Here is a 19,668-nt window from a genome sequence, read left to right on the forward strand (position 1 = left end):
AGAAACTCCTGTTCTGCCAGGCGTTAACCCTTTAGTTGTGACGACTGGTCACACTAGTGCATAGGTGCTGAGTGTCAGACCCACTGAGGGTTGACCTTTATACATAGGTTCTCTTACCTAAAGAAATCTAAAGGGACTACTTCCATCTCTGCTGCATAACCAGCGTTATCGTGCACTCATACAATTACATAACCACAAATGAAAAGGAAGAAAATCAATACATTAACTCATCTAGTAACTAGGAAAATATATCTTTCTGCTTTTTTAATTTTAACCGAGCATGTCAAATAAAAATTGTTCATTCCAAGGACATGACTAAATGTGCCTATAAAGGTGGAAGCTTAATGAATCCATGCCAACACTTTCATGACTTTCCCCTTCAAAATTTTCTTGAAATATTTTCTACATTGATAACTTAGCTTTTAAAAACTTTATCAATGCAATAAGGGAAGTAGTACTTCAAGTGCTAAAACTGACATATTAAACTTGAAAATAAGGAGCATGCCTCCTGTGAAGCAGTAGTAGAATGAGATATGTTCATATAGCCATGATTTCCTACTTTCCCCTAATTTATTCATCATATGTCTAAAATAGGACGAACCCCAATAAATATTCAAGGGAAAAGCCTTTTCTCCTCAAAGTTAAAATGACTTTTAAGTCAGTGATTTTCTGACAAAGAATAGTCAAAATCAAAAGAGATGAAATATTTTTATTAAGTAAACATTACCTCACACTGCGTTCCTATCTAAAAGTTGCTTAAAACAGTTAAACACTCGTGCAGTCCTTTTTCTTCTACAGAGTTCATAGTCACGTATTTTTGTTGAAAATTCTAATGGAGGAAAATGAACACATCGAAATGCTCATTTTAGGGGAAATCACTATATATTGAGGCAAGTGAGCATTTCCTCTATTTCAATATTATAGTTTTTGAGGAGTGTTACTAAATGCTCCAAATTGGAGTAAGAATTTCACATGAGTTTAAGATTATGACAAGGTTAATTTAACTGACCATGGCAAGACTGAGCATGATTAAGTTTGCTCTGTTTAAAAAAGCAGGAGCAGTGGAGGTGATGGTGGTTGGATGAATTGGGAGATTGGGATTGACATATATACACTAATATGTATAAAACAGATAACTAGTAAGAATCTGCTGTATAAAAATAAATTAATTAAATTAAAAGCAACAACAAAGAATCAACAGCTTGCCTTGACATCTTATTGGATGGTATGTTGGGAGTGTGAAAAACCCATTTTCCATCACCAAAAAGTGGGGCTGAGTGTGCAGAGAGACTATCACTACTATTGTTTTTATTGTTTCCAGATATATATGTTGATACATATATCTTATGTAGATACCAGAGTACAAATTAACAAACTCCATCCTACTTTAATGCCCACTCGCGTAAGAGGTAAAAGAGAGGAAAAGTTTAAATTGATTACATGTTTCTAATCTCTGCTGATCAAACATCTGCTTCTTTCTCTCCTCCTCCACACTTCCCTCTTCCCTCATACTGAGTTTATACCAGTTATCTGGTTAATATTTTCCTCCTATTCAGCTGAACACACAAAACAAAAAAAACTTTCCCCTAAGTAGAGAGCTAAATTTCTGATAAGTGCTTCTCAATTTCCTTTTTGCAGAACTCTGTTCCAAGTTGTTTCTAACTACCAACCTTTGGCAGCTTTTATTGTATAATCTGGCCACTTAATGGCATCAGGCACTTCACTTATCTCAACAAGATGCAAACTTCAAACAAAACATTGACCAAATGACTTAGAACACTTCTTAAACCTAGCATTTGACACATCTAGTCTAATCAATATTATTTTTGCAGGAGTACTGACTCATAATAGACAATGTAATGTGAAAACACGCTCTTGAAATGAGACTGATCATTTTCTTTTTTTTTTTTTTTTATTCCTAAGGAATCTCTCCTATTGGCCAAGTTATTGTGACATGATTAATGGTACAGGTAAGGGCATTTGTTCTGTGGTAATAATCACAGTGAAACCAACTCCTTTCTCCCACAAATCCACCAGGGTACCTACAGTGTTCTGGAGGTTGAGGGTATGCGTTTACCTATCTTTGTATCCCTGCAACATAATTCAGAGTCTCTGTTCTTATGTAGGCTTAGTAAATGTCTGTCTAATGTGATGGGATTTCTGAAGATTAACCATTGAAGATGAGCCTTTACTGCATTCCTGGGGAAATGTTTGCTTCATAAAAGCTTTACTTAATTGAACGCCCTCCCTGGCCACAGAAGTCAGGGGTTAGAAAGTTTTAGAGTAGTCGTCACTGTCTGCATCTTTTGTAAGTACTGTGTACATAATGGTTTAAAACTGAAAGAATTAAAAAATCAAGATAAGTACCAAAAGTAAAACATGCATCCAAATTGAGGTTTCAATATGAGGTAGAATCAGTGAAGCTGTTAAGACAGAGCCACGGATTTTTGAATGAGGTGATCAGAAACGAGAGAGAAAACAGCAACAAAACAAGGTTATAAGTGTACTAACCATGAAAAATGTATGCAGAAATGAACATTCTGAATTAGAGTTGTGAAGAAAGAAAGTACTATGAATTTAGATTTAGTGTGTGGTAGATCCAGCTTATTATTCTCCTTAAAAAAAAGCAAAGTACACATATGCCTATCATTTTAAGAATTAAGATTGTAGGGCTTCCCTGGTGGCACAGTGGTTGGGAATCCGCCTGCCAATGCAGGGGACGCGGGTTCGTGCCCTGGTGGGGGAAGATCCCACGTGCCACGGAGCGGCAGGGCCCATGAGCCATGGCTGCTGAGCCTGCGCGTCCGGGGCCTGTGCTCCGCAACGGGAGAGGCCACAACAGTGAGAGGCCCGCGTACCGCAAAAAATAAATAAATAAAAAATAATAAAAAAATAAAAATAGCATAAAAAAAGAATTGATTGTAAAAAGCAATGGGAATCAAATCCCATGAGGTAATTAAAATCAGAGGTGAACTTTCAGCTGCTAAGAAGCAGAAGCAGAGTATAATGTTTACAAAGCCAGTGAGACAGTACTTTATAGGAAGGTAATATAATGAAGATGAAAAATGTTAAATACAAAGTTATGTAAAAGGCAGGGAATAAAAAGGAAACAGAATATTCATTTTCACAAAAGTATTGCTGAGTTTTGCATGTTTATTTAATTTTGTTAACACTCTTCTAGAAGAAAAGAGCAAAACCAAACGTTGAGTTTGCTTTGTAGTGCTTTGAATCATAGGGATGGGTAAGGAGGTCCTTTCTCAGCAGTTCATTTCTGCAAGTAGTCAAGTGTCCCAATACCACTAACTCTAGTAATTTCGTAAGCATCAACTTCAGTCCTTAGACACAGAGAAAAATATACTGTGCTTCTTCTAGTAAACTACTGTTTATGGGCTTAAAAATATATTTATAAACTTTGTCCAAAACAGAGAAGTAGAGAAGTTTTAAAAGAGGAATTAGAGGGCTTCCCTGGTGGCGCAGTGGTTGAGAGTCTGCCTGCCGAGGCAGGGGACACGGGTTCGTGCCCTGGTCCGGGAAGATCCCACATGCCGCAGAGCGGCTGGGCCCGTGAGCCATGGCCGCTGAGCCTGCGCATCCGGAGCTTGTGCTCCGCAATGGGAGAGGCCACAAGAGTGAGAGGCCTGCATACCGCAAAAAAAAAAAAAAGAGGAATTAGAGGGTTCGTTAATGACTATAATATAAATACAGGTGTATCGGGCATGAAGCTAAAAGTATCTAAGAATAAAAAAGCAGTGAAACAAACTAGGAGCAAAGGTAGACTGAACAGGCCAGAGGACTCTGATGGAATCCCTGTGAAAGAGATTCTTAGTTAGGGCACTAGGGAAAAGAGACTAATGAAATGGAAAGTGTTCCAAGGTGTTTTTTATCATGATTTAGATGTACCTCTTCTACCTTCTTCAGTAAGTTTAAAGAGACAGAAAATGAAAATATTGATTTACATTTGAATGTATTACAAGAAAGAGCCCTACTAATATCAGCTATCTTATGGTCATGGCCCATGGTAATTGCTGGTGTCATTATGACACAATTTTCGATGATATTTCAAATCATTTTTAAAGCTTTTCAAGGTATTCTTTTCCTTTAATGGCTACGATGTTGGGACAGCAGTTGTCCCAACATTCTCTCAATGTCAGTATCAAGTTCATTGAGATCTTCTGTTACATTTCACTTACCACAAAAAGAGATTTTTTTGTTAATTAAGAGATTTTTGTTAATTTTTATATTGATTGTATTTAAATAAATAAATAAATGAAATAAATAAATAAATAAATAAATGAAATGTAATAAGATCACAAGGTTAGTGCAGTTACCAGAAGAAGAGCATGGTATTCATAGTTGAAGGATAGGTCTTACTGTTTTGAACAGACACATTCAGTGGTGGCTCATTTTGGTGACATTCATTTGTGGAGCAAATGGAGGAATAATCTCATTTTTTCTGCTTATATCCAGTGTGTGCCATGGGTCATAACCATAGGAGAGATTCAATAAACTCAACAAATGCCCTTTTTATTTTGATGTGTACATTTTCCAACCATTTGCATGAAATTCTGTTTAGTGAGAGAACTTCAATAAGTGACTTAAAAAATATTAATCAGACATTAGGGTAGGTGAATGAATCGTTATTAAAAGTAAGAACAACATTTACCAAAATGAGTTCTAAAGGAACCTCAAGGTAAGAAAAGAGCTACTCTACTGATAGGTGGAGGATTTCAAAACACACAATCACAGTTTTAACAACGTGCGATTTTGCCATTGTTTTGTAACTTCCATTAATTTTTAAGGAGTGGGAAAATTTAGTATGAAATTGAATACCAGTGATTGTGTACAGTGTACAGACTGGTTCAATGTGGTAGCTGCTAGCACATGCCACAATTTCGCTCTTGAAATGCAGCTAGTACAAACTGAAATGTGCTGTAAGTATATAGTACACACTGAATTTTGAGATTTTTGTTAATTTTTATATTGATTGTATTTTAAAGTGTGGCTACCAGAGAATTTTAATATTATATATACAGTTTGCATTTTATTTCTCTTAACCCTGCTGGAATCGAGATTTCTAGATTTGTCTAGGACACACATTACACCTAATCCCTTGCCACTGGCTTGGTTTTTAAACAGATGCAGCATCATTTCCACCTTTCATCGAGAAGACCCAGGTATTGCAATTCTTCTCCTCTGACATTTGCAGGTAAGACAAAGACATTGATGTATTTCTCGAAGTCACAGTTCTTTACCTAAGAGATAAAACACAGACCAAGAAGCTCATACTTAATAATCATGTTATTTGAGAAAAATAAAGTACATTTAGGGAAGTTTTTTCTTGATGTATTAAGAAGAAATATAATATGGAATTCATAATGTGTTCATAAGTCTTTAAAAAATTGAAAGATGTAGGAGGATATTTTGCATAATGCAAATCATTTTCTTCTTTGTTATTTCTAAGCGAGAACTATATTTTCATTCTTTTACTAAACTAGTAGTATGTGTAGTAACAGTCAAGTCTAGAAAGGCATGTTCAGTCTTTGTAAAGATGTCCAAAGAGGATGATACCACAGTCACAGGGCTATGTTAATGTGCTCTACAGACAGTATAGCATCTTTTCAAATTGATGGTGCCTAGCAGCTATTACAAAAGCATTGGCGCACACACACACCGATATCCTTGAATCCTAGCCCTGTTTCTAAACGCTTGTGGTGTGGGTAAGCATTTAATATCTCTGAATTTTTCCTTATCTGTAAAACTGAAAAGAGCAGCATTTCTTCAACTAGAATTAACAGGGGATTAGAAAACATGTATTGAGTCCCGGTATGTTGCCGGGGTTATGGTGGACACTTGGTAAATGCAGGAGTGTTGGAGACATATATCAAAACCCATATGCACGCACCCCAGCATGTGAGCAGCCTTTCGCTCCAGGATTAAGTTGTAGAAGATTGAAATTTTATTTTTCTTTAAATTGGGCACAAATAGAGGACTTGAGGGAGTCATATAAATATTTAATCTATAAAGGAAACTCTGAGAAATGTCCTCAGTATAAATGAAGATCTTTATCTGTGTTTAGGTCAATCTATGCTGTGTTTGGAGCCGAAATTAATCTGAAAGGAATCCCTGTATATAGATTTATTCTTCCATCCTTGGCTTTCGCATCTCCACTTCGAAATCCAGACAATCACTGTTTCTGCACAGAAAAAATTATCTCCAAAAATTGTACTTCATATGGTGTGCTAGATATTGGCAAATGCAAAGACGGTGAGTAAAAGTTCTCGATGGCACAATCCATGCCATAATTTGTAGTTTTCTTTAAACTTCACCCAGGAATCCTTTCCACCAAAAATTTAAAGTGTGAAAGCAATAAGGGCAGAAAGTAAAGGTGGTGGTAGGATATTTTTGTTTTGATTTTTGTACCGCTGTCAATCAAGGTCCCAGTCGTTTCAGTGTTGCAAAACTTAGTTATTATTAGGTAAAGCCCTACTGATATTTCCGAGTGCTACTTTGGAAAATGTCTCTTCAGGTCCTTTGCTCATTTTTTAAATGGGTTGCTTATTTTTTTGAGTTGTGTGAATTTTTTATATATTTTGGATGTTAATCACTTATGGGATATGCATTTTTCAAATATTTTTTTCCCATCCCATAGATACCCTTTTCATTTTTTGATGGCTTTCTTTGCTGTGCAGAATCCCTGTGCTCCTTATAGATTTAAGGTAAAACGAAAATAGTTCCCAGAATATTCTGAGCATCCTAACTTACCCATCTGACGTTTTTCTAACCTTTTCTACCCTAGAAAATGGTAAATTAAAATAAGTATATTTCAGGGTGTCTGAGACAAGAATTGATTCCAACATGAAATTTGGAGTCTATCTTATTTTGCTCACCTTCTTCATATTGGAATGGGTGAGAATAAAGAAAGAAAAGCCTCTTAAATAAATTCTCAGTCCATAGACCTACTACTGCCTGAAACATGAAGGTATATGGTTGTAACTTTTGTGTTCAGCAGCTAAGCATTACATATTGAAAATAAACACCTAAGGGATAAACGACAGACATCAACTGAATGGTTAGTAGGATGATGCAGAAATTTGTATTTTATTTCTGATCAAAAAGCAATCAGATATAATAATTTTCCCTCACCCTCATCTCCCAGTTAGTATTCAAAGCCAACTTTATGCATTTCTCTTTCTAACTTAAAAAGCTTTATTTTCAAGGAAGTCTTTCCTAAGTGGTATATGAAATGAGGAAAACAATTTATCCCAATTGTCTCTTAAACCTTGTTTTCAGGAAAACCTGTGTATATTTCACTTCCTCATTTTCTATATGCAAGTCCTGAAATTTCACAACCTATTGAAGGCTTAAGTCCAAATGAAGAAGAACACAGCACGTACTTAGATGTTGAACCTGTAAGCAAATACATTATTTATCTCATTTGTTTTTTAAAATAATTCTCTCCTTTTGTCAATCACATTTATTGATATTTATTGTATCACAATCTTGATAAATTACTTTTATTTCAATGAAAATTACGTTGATTTCTTCCTATTGTTGCTTATGAAATGTCAAGGTAATTCAATTTTAGTTTTTCAGCAAAGGTCAGGAATAACAATGATGGAAATGATTCTAATCAGTTTAAAACAATTTGGTATAAGGTACTCTTTTATGCTTCTTTTATACTTATCTGCAAGTATTGCTTACATGAAGGGACACTGTAGACTATGAGGGATTAAAAAAGTTTTATGGGTATATGTGCATTTGAGGCAAGATCTATGATATACTTAGTGTAAAAAAATCTACTAAGTTTCCTATAGTGTAACAGTTTTAACTTTTATTTTAATATTCCCTTGTCAACAGTTAAATGAAATGCCAGGATTTTAGTAGTCATGTTTCAGTTTAAATAATGACGGAAGTAGCATTATAATTATACGGATGATACATGGATTCTGACTGAATATATATTTGGCAATATATAGTTCAGGATTTAAACGGACTACATGAGTTCTACGTTTCACTACTGTTGTTGTTGTTGATTCCCCAAAACCAGTTCAGATAAAAATCAAAAATCTAACTAAAACCTTGACAGTAGTTTGGGCAAAAAATTGTGTGTGCGTGCGTGCACATATATATGCATGTGTGTATACACACAGGCATATACACATAAAATGTAATTATGGACAGTTTTGTATGTAATATTTAATAAGTCCAATTAATTATTTAATAAATTTCACAAGTTTTAAGTACAACAGTTTCACCTTAGGTTCTACATAACAGTAAAAATAAGTTTTGGACATTATAAAAAAATGTTTTTAAAATAAGTTGGTAATTTTTTAGTTTGTTCTCTTTTTAGATAACTGGATTTACCTTACGATTTGCAAAACGGCTGCAGATCAACATACTGGTCAAGCCAGCAAGAAAAATTGAGTGAGTCCCTTGGAAAAAGTTTCATTATGATTTTTACTACCTCCTTGTACGAATGTGGGTATATCTATGACAGGAAGTGGAAATAATAAAACTTTCACCTTCTATTTGGCTTTATGTCATTAAATGATTACTAAATGCTTATAACTTTCACTTGTAATTTAGAATTATATCTAGTGTGTATTGTAATGGTATTTACACATATTTTGGAATGAGTATTTGTGGCACTGCTCATTTTGCTAGCTGTCCAAATATTTTCAAGAGAATAGTTTCTAGCATTCATATTTTAGTTTCCTGGGTATAATTTTTTGAAAGGACAAAACATATGCTTAGGAAAAGTCAGTCTAATTAGAAATGTGTATTAGAAAGATTTATAAGAGTGAAAGATGTCTGAGAAACAGCCATATTAAAATTTAAATGATTCACTACAGGGAACAAACATCAAGGTACTTAACCAAGTTTCAAGAGCAGCTAATTTCTGAAAATTTATTTTCACTAATAATTATTAACATTTCTGTCATATATAGTTAGTATATTATTATATATATTCATAATTATTTTCAATGTTTATCACAGAGCGTTAAAGGGTCTGAAGCAGAACTATTTTGTGCCTATTCTTTGGCTTAATGAGGTTAGTATTTTTATTTCTTAGTCACTAAAAACAGTAAACTTCTTGGTAGATAAAAGCTTTTGATGTTTGAAAACTGAATACACATATATAGTATTGAACTTGTGTTTCCATTGCATATATGGGAGATTTATATATTATTAATTATATAATAATTATTTTGAGAGTACCAAATCACACAGAAGTATCACGCTTATGTTAGATTTCAGTGTTCTTATTTTCATAATGTTTATTAAACAATTTTTCCTGTCATAATGAGTATGTTAGGAAAGAGTCATGCAAACGTGTAACTCCAAATAACTCCATGTGAATGTTGTAGTGCTAATAAAAGGCAACCAAACTTATAAAAACCAGGTTAGAGTAGATGTAGGCAGTCTATCTAGTGCCTGACAAGATATTTTTAGTACAAATCAGGGAACTGATTAGCCACGGGATTAGGAAATGAACTAACTGTATAAGCCTTTAGAGGAAGAAAACTGTTGACCCTTGGCATTTTCCTCTGCCACTAGGAAACAACCTTCAGAAAACTGGAGAATATTCCAGTAAGACCATTGTATTTATCAATGAAATCAGTATATTGAAGAATGCTAGCTGACATGTTTCAAGGGAGGAAGATTATATTTTTCTCTGTAAATATTCTACCTTGGCATTTATTGCCTTCTTTGACATGCATGCAAAGGGAATTCCATTGGCTTGTCTTACAGATAAAGACGACTAACATCTATGCGGTGTTTCAAAAAAAGAGTGATACACTTAAGTGGAGAGTTGAGTATTTTGTTCCCAAATCTAACCAAATAACGTTATTTATTAACTTGATTATAGACTGGTACCATTGGTGATGAGAAGGCAGAAATGTTCAGAAGTCAAGTGACTGGAAAAATAAACCTCCTTGGCCTGGTAGAAATTACCTTACTCAGTGTTGGTGTGGTGATGTTTATTGTTTTTATGATTTCATACTGTGCATGCCGATCAAAGAGAGTAAATTAAGTAAGTATATAACAAAAATTATATACGGCTTTAATAACATTAGTTTATATATTACTTGTTTTCATTTTATCAAAAAGAGGTTATAAACTAGGGTGCAAATATTTCTGGATATGTCTAGTCATCTAGCATTTTTAACACATCCTTGAAGTTTTGAGTTGCTTAATGTAAATTATAAACAAAGCCTGAATGAGTAATAAGGCCTATTAACATTAAGCAGATCACGACATTTCATCTTTATTCTGGGAGGACTGGGCTAACTTATGAAATTGTCACCTTTGAAAAGTTAGAATGTTACACAAAAGCTATACATGTACTAAATTTTATTTCTTGATTATTTCTAGCTAATTATTTTTTAAAATCACAGATAATTAATTTAATAGATCTCTGACTAGGAAAGGGTATGTGAAACTGAAAATGGTAGATATTAGGGGAGACTGAAATTTACAAAGGAAAAGAAAATGAAAAGGAAAATTTAGATTAGATAAGCTAAAAATTAATGAGAATTAAAAACTCAATAAATGATATAGATAAGATAAAAATATGCTGTGGTAAAATGAAGATAGCTTATTAAAACAGAGTTGCTGCATATAGACATGCTGTCCAAAATCATGATGTGGAAGCCCTGACGAATGATTACAATTCAGGAGCTAGAACTGAAGACAACAGTACCAGAAAATAGAGACAAAAATAGTTCAACATAGTAAAACCAAATTACTCAGAGTTTACAGGAAAAATCAGGTCAATGTGGACAGACAGGAGTTTTAGCAAAACTGAAGAGATGGTTCAGGCCTCTGTGTTTTAGACATTAGTGCCTGTGCCCCCTTGTACATAGAGGAATGAATGTCTGACCCTATCTTTCCTAAATGGAAGCCTTTCTTTAATGATCATATGTGACATTGGTACGGCCTGAGGGGGCGGGGGGGTGATTTTCCACTTACCCATAGTTTCCATCCACCCTTCCTTTCCGGGAACATCAAAAACAAAAAGTGGAATCTAAATAAAAGCAATATACGTGCTATGAAAAATTACAGTTTCAAAACAAGTCTTCTTACTCTACTTTCAATCAGGTTGTTGACCGTAAGCTGTCTTATATAGAAATTCTGGAGCTGCCACTGATAATTATTGACCTTCTTAATGTGCCAAAATCATGCTAAATATTTTACATGAATTATCACAACTAATCCCTAATAAAATTTTATGAATTTCCAATAGCCATGGATCCATCATCATCTTTCTATCTTTTGGAGACGTTCCAGAAAATTGTAAATTTTAACTGCAAAATTATCCATTTTCAAAATGTGAATCAGTCAAATTGAAGATTAAAAAATGAAGTGGCATTTTGGGACCAATATTTTTTTTGTGTGAGATTGAGAGGAAGGCAACTCCATCTTTTGTTCTGATGTTTTCAGCCTATATTTATTCCCTGAAAAGACTGAACAATTCTGCCTACAATCATTTTGGACAGAATGTATTCAAAATGCTGACTTAATACATTCACATTATAATAAATAAAGGAAATACGGCATCACCATTACGACCTGTCATCAGTCCAGTAACAAATGAGTTATGATTAAACAAAGTACTTCTTCATATGACCATTTATATAATAGATAGAAGAGATCATTCACTGAAAAGCCAATTTACAACAAAACCTTGTTGTAGTGGGAGAATATGCTTTTCAAAATGAAGTATATAGTAGTTGTAAAAATTTTCTGATACTGTTCTCTATTATTAAAATTATATGATCTATTTCATCAGTGCTTAAAGAGCCCTGAATGTCCAATATCTTGGGTCTCTATGTGGCTAAATTAAGGTGAAAGATTGAAAACTTTCTAGAGTGTCTTTATCAACAAGTATATTGACTTGGCTTAAACTTTGACTGTTACAAGGAAAAGTTACTGCTCTTTACACAATGATATGTCTGTTTTCTTTTCTATACAAATAGAGAAGAACACTGTTCTCTGTAGATTACCTGATTTACTAGGTTTAGAAGAATCACAGGTATAGATTTCCTTAAACAAGCTTCAGTTTCGAATATTATAATAATTATGCCTCTGGGAAGATTTATAAACAATTGAAAAATAAGGAGATGGATGTACAAGAGGGAGTAAAGCAAAGATGGTGGAGCTAAGGTGTGCTTTTACTCAATGAATCACAAAGAGAGTAAGCCAATAGTCCTTTCGAAAGTAGCAGTATATACACCGCTAAATGGAGGATGGTCTGAAGGGACAGGAAAGAGTGGAAACGCTCATCCAGAGCAGATTTAACGAGCTACCCCTCCTTATCTGGCCATGCGCAGCTCTTGAGAGCCGGGAAGCAGCCTTCCATGTATCCTGGAATGGGAAAATAATTGCCTTATCCATGAAGTTCATCAGAGAATTTTTCTCTGCAGCTTGAGAAATTGGGCTAATTACTAGAAAACATGGCATCCTCAGTATTTAGAATTTGAATATTACCTGCTTTATTTTTCCACGACTTTCTGATAAGTACTTACCTTTCTTCTGCTTTCCAGGAAGCAAATGAGTCGACATTTATGCACCAGCTACATGAGGACCTTTCTTAATATCGACCTACAAAATGAAGATTTAATATGCTTTATGTTTGCAAAACACACCTTATCTTACAGTTGAAGAACTGGCGGCACTTTTGTTCTCTGCACTGAGCAGCAGCACGTTTCTAAAGGATTATTAAGATGTCATTAAAATCCACACTTTGAACAAAAAGCAGTAACTTTTAAAATTCAACATGTTCACAATGGAATGGATTTCAGTTTCTACAGATGTGGCTTCAGCATGATCCAGTTATTTTTATTTGGTACTGATTCGCTGATTGGTTCCCTTTTGCTAAATTCAGAAAAGGGGTGGATGTTCTAAACAAATCCTGGACCCTGAACTCTTGTCGTCCTCATCAAAGGGAGAAACATCACTACCCTCATCAGTGTCCCTGCAATACACAGACCCCAGGACTGTCAGGACATTGCATTTCATGAGCATGAGCCATTTTGAAAGACGTTTAAAAATGGAAACTAAATGACTGGCCTATGAACCATTTATTATACATTACTTAAGTTTCTTTCTCTATGGATCCTTTGTACAGCATCAGTAGGCACTATAACCATGCTGTTTATAACAATATGGGCGTATATTTTTGTCAATGATCATACAAATGGACATTTTTGGGACTGTCATTTTCCATGTTCTGCAGTTCTTTTGGAAATCTGAGTAGATTTTGATCTTTTCACTCAGTTGTATACAACTTATGCTTGGCAACTTCAGAATGCTGTGCTAGTATTAAGAGATGTAAATGATAATACAGAAATTATTGTGTGGGAGATGACAAAGAGTAGAATGTCCATTCGTAGTTATTTGTTGTGGTATTTCTTGCTTTTATAGTCACCACAGAAAGACTGGTTTCAAACATTAAAAGATGTTCTTCCTTAAATTCCTGTGCTTTGCCTGGTTCCTGTTGTGTCACAAAATATTTACTCTAGTTTTCTGACTTATGCATTCTATCTGAATCTTTAATTCTTTATGCATCTACATTTCCTTCTGAAACATTTCTAAATTCAACCTTGACTACTTTTTCCTTAGGTAATTTTTTGAGCTAGTTGGTGGAAAAGGAAATAAAAAGATACTTGGTCATGCTTTAGAGTTGTAGTACTTAAAGTCTAGACTATGAAGGATCTTTCCTTTTTATTAGAAGATAGATATATTGTTACGTAACCCGTTTCGTCAGCAGGGGTTCACTTATGGCAGAGAGCACTAGGCCCCCTAAAAAGGCTCCCCATAGAAAGGAAAGGTGGACCACATTCTGTTTGTGTTTTATATACAGAGGTTTCTAGGATAAATTATTAGTAACTGGTTTGTTGAGATACTAAAATCAAGAATAATTAATCTCCTCATGTTAGCTGCCAGGGTAAATACTGAAAACCCCAAACCAAGATACCACCAGTTCAGAAGGATCTTTTGAAAATCTGAAGCTACTCAAAACATACTGATGTAATAATGTCCTCTCATTTATTGGCAACAGAAAAAAGTATCCCCCTAAGATATAGACAGATGAGATCCTAAACATCCTCTTCTGATACTTGAGTCTACTTTTGCTGCATTAGGATATTTGTGGACATGTTGATCAAGGAGGAATATAAAGGATACTTCTTTAAATCTTAAACTAAGTAGGGCTGAACGATGTAAAGTAGAAACTGTTCAAAAGAATTGGTTCAGAAATTACATATCCACCTCATGGTAGAATTGCATAACCAATCAGTGACTCAGATTTTAACGCTTCATACAGGAATGCACCTCCATAGTATTTGGGTATCAGTAAAAAGGTTTTGACTTATATGTCTTTAGTACCGTTCAACTAAATACATGTATATTCTAATCATTATCATTCCTCACCGTATTTTCCCTGAATTCTATAAATTATGCAGAGAAAAAAAGTCCATACACAGAGATAAGTGAAACACATTAAAAATGCCCAGTAGAAAGTATAATACTTGCTTTAAAAAAATGGGAGATAGATTTATTTATGTGAAAAATGGGTTTGGATATGTGTGTGCATGCCCACGTGCACATGCTGAGGTGGAAGTGGAGCACTTTTTGGGAATGCATCAAACGTTGACCTGCTGATTGCCCCAGAGAAAGTGTAATTGTACACAAGGATGAATTTGCTTTGTTTTGTAGAAAAACTACCCCATATTTTAGAGAGGCATATTTTCATTCAAAATTGTTTAATCACCACAAAACTATTGGTGTTCAAAACTTAGGTTTGAAAATGTATAGCATCTACAAACAGGTTAACATAAATTAGAGAGTCTACAGCATCTTAAAATGGGTTGAGGCTTATTGTTGCTGACAAGTACATGAAGAAAGAAAACAATCTATAAAGCTTTTAGTTCTCAGAAAGAGGTAAAGGGGGTATCATTTCAGGAAAAAAAAACCTAGCTATACATTAGATTTTTACATATGCAATAATCTGTCAATCTTAACCCATTATCAATGTCTGAGCTACACAATAATTATCTTTGGAGCTGGAATTTGTTGCAGGTGTGTTCCACCTCTTACTTCAGTGTTTCTGGTTGAAGTTCTATGTATTAGAGACACGGTGGCTGCTCTCTCTTCATCTGCCCTTTCTGGCCCATCTACAACTCCACTTAAAGAATCACTGGACTTCAGACTATACTACAAAGCTACAGTAATCAAGACAATATGGTACTGGCACAAAAACAGAAATATAGATCAATGAAACAGGACAGAAAGCCCAGAGATAAACCCGTTACATATGGTCACCTTATTTTTGATAAAGGAGGCAAGAATACACAATGGAGAAAAGACAGCCTCTTCAATAAGTGGTGCTGGGAAAACTGGACAGCTACATGTAAAAGAATGAAATTAGAACACTCCCTAACACCACACACAAAAATAAACTCAAAATGGATTGAAAACCTAAATATAAGGCCAGACACTATAAAGCGCTTAGAGGAAAACATAGGCAGAACACTCTATGACATAAATCACAGCAAGATCCTTTTTCACCCACCTCCTAGAGAAATGGAAATAAAAACAAAAATAAACAAATGGGACCTAACGAAACTTAAAGGCTTTTGCACAGCAAAAGAAACCCTAAACAAGACCAAAAGACAACCCTCAGAATGGGAGAAAATATTTGCAAAGGAAGCAACTGACAAAGGACTAATCTCCAAAATGTACAAACAGCTCATGCAGCTAATCCAATAAAGATGTTAAAAAAAAAAAAGAATCACTGTCCATTACCCTTTTCTGCATACACTAACAGAATTACCTATGATTGTTTTTCTGAGTTATTTGTAGCAGGCTGAGCTAATGAACTAAAAGTGAGTTAGTGTATAATATTGGTATCAAATACATACAGGCAAACTCTACTTTTTTCTTTCATGGCTCAAAGGTAGCTGCATTTTTAAACACTGGTGAAAATAAAAACTTCCTTTATTAGAATAATGATTTGCTTTTCATTTATAATTTTTGAATGCGTTTGACATCAATGTTGTTTGATATTAATACTATAATTGTATATTAGCTGTTTCTGCCTGTGCATGAGTTATTGACATATTAACTCCTATTTTCTTTTCCCAACTGTTCTCAGATGCTAGTAAGCTTATACTCACACATTTCAGAAATGCTCCATTCTACACACTCATGAAGGGGAACTCTGATGTAGTTAGGACAAATATAAATGTTTTAAAGTCTTGTTTCCTTTATTATGTGAAATCTGAATCAGGTGCCTCAGCATCACCTGTGAACTTGTTAAAAATGCAGAATCTCGGGTTCTATCCTAGTACTACTGAATCAGAATCTGTAGTTTAATAGGATACCAAAGCGATTTCTATACACAAGAAAATTCGAGAAGTCCAGATTTAAGTCATATTGAAATCAGACTACCTGTGTAAAAAAGTTTTATTTGACTGGTTGCTGGTATTAGATTTATTAACAGAACAACTTAAGAGAGCAAAGCTATATAAGCATACTGAGATGAGAGGAACGTCATCTCGCTTGACAATTTGCTATAAATGTTCCACTAAGTTTTCTCATTTGCCCTGTTGAGCTTGTACATGCTATTTTCAGATGGTAATAGAGCTAATCTATTTGCCAGGGTAGAGGGTGAAGTGAAAGTAACTCTTCTCTCTGAATTTTCTGGAATGTGTTCTTTGATCACATATTTACTGCATGTGAAGTAGGAGATAGCTCAGGGCAGGTAAGGAATATTAAGACTGGAGATATTCCCCAGAATTTATCTGAGATGGAAATTATCCACTTGAATAAAGGGACTCTACAGCATCCAGGAGTTTTACATATTATATAAGTTATAAGGAATATATTAACAGCTATGGAGCTTTACTCTGGGCAAAATAATGGGTGGGATTGCTTGCTTGGAGGATGTCTAGAAAGGGGTAAGGAGCAGGGGCAAGGGGGGACAATACAAAGATGAGGGTTTATTTCCAGAGAATGAGTATCTATGAAGTTATAGAAGAATAAATAAGGCCAGTGTGGAGGAGAGAACTGAGCTTGGAACTATCTAGGCTCAAAGAACCAAGTTGACAGCTACTGTTCTCCTCTAATCCTACCCTCAGTCTACACAGTTGAGGAATATGGTCATTATGAAAAGATGGGCCTACATGAAAGAATACGTAATCAGTAGCAGGTAGTTTTATAAACTCCACGTCCTAAGTACTAAAGAAGATAATTTAGTTATTGGAGACGTCCAAGGAACCATCCTAAAATGGAAATATGGTTCGTGAGAAAGTGTTAAATATCTTCAGCTTTTGATATAGACTGGGGAACAGAATTCTAAAAATTTTCTCTTTTCTGGAACTTGTTTGAAATATCATCACATGTTAATGTTATGTATTTCCCCATAGATATATGAATAATCATTTAAAATTAAAGGTCCTATAAGATTGTGAGAATTATCTGTATTGATAGTCAGCCACTTCCTTTTGCCCATCCCCCATTCCCTTCCCACCCCAGCCTGCCACCAGCACACATGTAGCATGTCTACAGAAGTATAAGGAGGGGTATCAATGGAGTAACCAACTGAATGGGCAGTTGAGTCACTAGGATTCAGAAACTTCTTCCACAAATAATTTCTTGTTGACATGTGTTATTTGCTGCATTATTTATGTTATTACTGAATAACATAAGCTCTGGTTCCAGCTGAAGATGGCAACATAGGAAAATCCTGAACTCACCTTCTCCCACACACACTTCAAATCTACAGCAACATAAGGAACAGTTTTCTCTGAATAAACTAAAAACTAGCTGAGCAATTCCTACACATAGAGCAAATGAGAAAAAACCCCACATCGAAGCAGGTAGGAGAGGCTGAGACACAATGTTGCCATTGGCAAGAAACATTCAGGAGGAAACTTAACCCGGAGCTTCTCCCTGAGGAGCAAAGAGTCTGAACCCCACATTGGGCACCCTAACTTTTAATATGTACACCTGAGACATGAGCCTCCAAAACATCTCGGTCTGAAAGCCAATAGATCTTGCAACCACGAGACTCACAAAGGTATAACAAACTCAGAAATGACTCAGTCAAAGGGCTCACACGCTCAGACTCACCTCCCCCAGGGCCAAGTACAGAACCAGCAGAACCAGAGGCACCCAGACTGTATATGAAAGAGGCACATTTGCTAACCTTAAAATCTCAGACTGAGGGACAGGCATCTCACCTGACACACACATAGGGGCGTGCTGGGATACTTTCTGGAGACAGAGGGTGGTGACACCATCTTCACACTCTTCTTCTGCTTTGCTCAATCAGGCAGGTGCCACCTCCCCTGTCCCAACTTGGACACTGCGCTTATGCTCCCCTTATGCCTCACTCCAGCCAACAGATGCCAATTTCACACTCATGCTCTGCAGTGTGAAAGAGAGCAAGTATATCACAGACGGGAGTTTTACACACATTTGGTGATCCAGTTTTTACATCTGGAGGGTGCTTCCCAGGGGATACCCCTTGATCACCTGGCTCTGGAGGCCAGAGGGCCTTGTGTTCCTGAGTCTCATGGGACTCTAACAATAAGACTGACAGTTCTGGCACACTACCATGCCGAGGACACTGCACAAACAACAGACTGAAACACTCCCATTCTTTCTGTGAAGGAGCTGATTTTGCTTGACTTGGAGCTTTGACTGGAGGGGCAGGCTTCAGGATTGGCATATATCTAGAGTCCTATGGAGATACTCTCAGCGAACATAAGCTGGTGAATGCCATCTCCGCTCTTCCTCTGCCTCACTATATCTCACTGGTAACTCCCAGAAAAGAACTATTTTAACTTGTTTGGTGCCCTGATTTTTTTCAACTGCCACCCAGGGCACACCTCCAAAACACTTGGTTTTGGAGGCCAAAAGAGCATAAATCTGTGATCCCACCAGACAGTATAAATGAGCATAATTTAAAAGTTGCAGCCTAAGGTACTGCTTCCAATCAGCCTGAATAAAAGTGCTCAATGAGTTCCTCCTATTTGGGAGAATGACAGGTCTTGCACACCTGCAATTACTTTGAGCTATTAAAAATAAAATAGGCTGCTTGGACACTCACAAAGGTGTGAGAGAAAATCAAGAGCTAGGGCACAGATGAACAATATGGCGCATCTTCTACTCAAGACCAATCCTTTAAGACTGAGAGAGATGGCTATTACATCTCATGCATAGAAACCAACACAGAGAGAAAGGCAAAATAAAAAAGTAAAGGAATATATTCCCCAGAAAAGAATAAGGTAGAACGTGAGGAAAAAACATTCATGAAATGGAGATAAGTAATTTACCTGATAAAAAGTTCAAAGTAATGGTCATAAAGAAGCTCACCGAATTCAAGGCAACACAATGAGAAATTCAACACCGAGAAAAAAAATCTAAGAAAGCACGTTTTAAAGTACTTTGGAGGAGACTTTCAAGATGGCGGAGGAATAAGACATGGAGATCACCTTCCTCCCCACAAATACATCAGAAATACATCTACACGTGGAACAGTTCCTACAGAACACCTACAGAACGCTGGCAGAAGACCTCAGACTTCCCAAAAGGCAAGAAAGTCCCCCATGTACCAGGGTAGGGCAAAAGAAAAAAGAATAAACAGAGACAAAAGGA

General features: G+C 35.7%; 1 protein-coding gene across 6 annotated transcripts in view; it reads left to right on the plus strand.

The window, feature by feature from the left end:
* LOC112390457 (platelet glycoprotein 4) overlaps positions 1-13,477 on the plus strand; it is a 139,636-nt gene extending 126,159 nt beyond the window's left edge. For all 6 annotated transcript variants that reach the window (XM_024731413.1, XM_024731414.1, XM_024731410.1 and 3 more), the window contains 8 exons: positions 1,924-1,970; positions 5,137-5,206; positions 6,077-6,264; positions 7,291-7,409; positions 8,351-8,424; positions 8,998-9,052; positions 9,872-10,036; positions 12,549-13,477. In XM_024731413.1, the coding sequence (XP_024587181.1) occupies positions 1,924-1,970; positions 5,137-5,206; positions 6,077-6,264; positions 7,291-7,409; positions 8,351-8,424; positions 8,998-9,052; positions 9,872-10,036 (718 nt within the window). In that variant the 3' untranslated portion in view covers positions 12,549-13,477. The remainder of the gene's footprint in view (positions 1-1,923; positions 1,971-5,136; positions 5,207-6,076; positions 6,265-7,290; positions 7,410-8,350; positions 8,425-8,997; positions 9,053-9,871; positions 10,037-12,548) is intronic.
* Positions 13,478-19,668: the final 6,191 nt, after the last annotated feature.

The sequence above is a fragment of the Neophocaena asiaeorientalis genome, unplaced genomic scaffold, assembly GCF_003031525.2.
Source record: "Neophocaena asiaeorientalis asiaeorientalis breed wild unplaced genomic scaffold, Neophocaena_asiaeorientalis_V1.1 scaffold483, whole genome shotgun sequence".
NCBI lineage: Eukaryota > Metazoa > Chordata > Mammalia > Artiodactyla > Phocoenidae > Neophocaena > Neophocaena asiaeorientalis.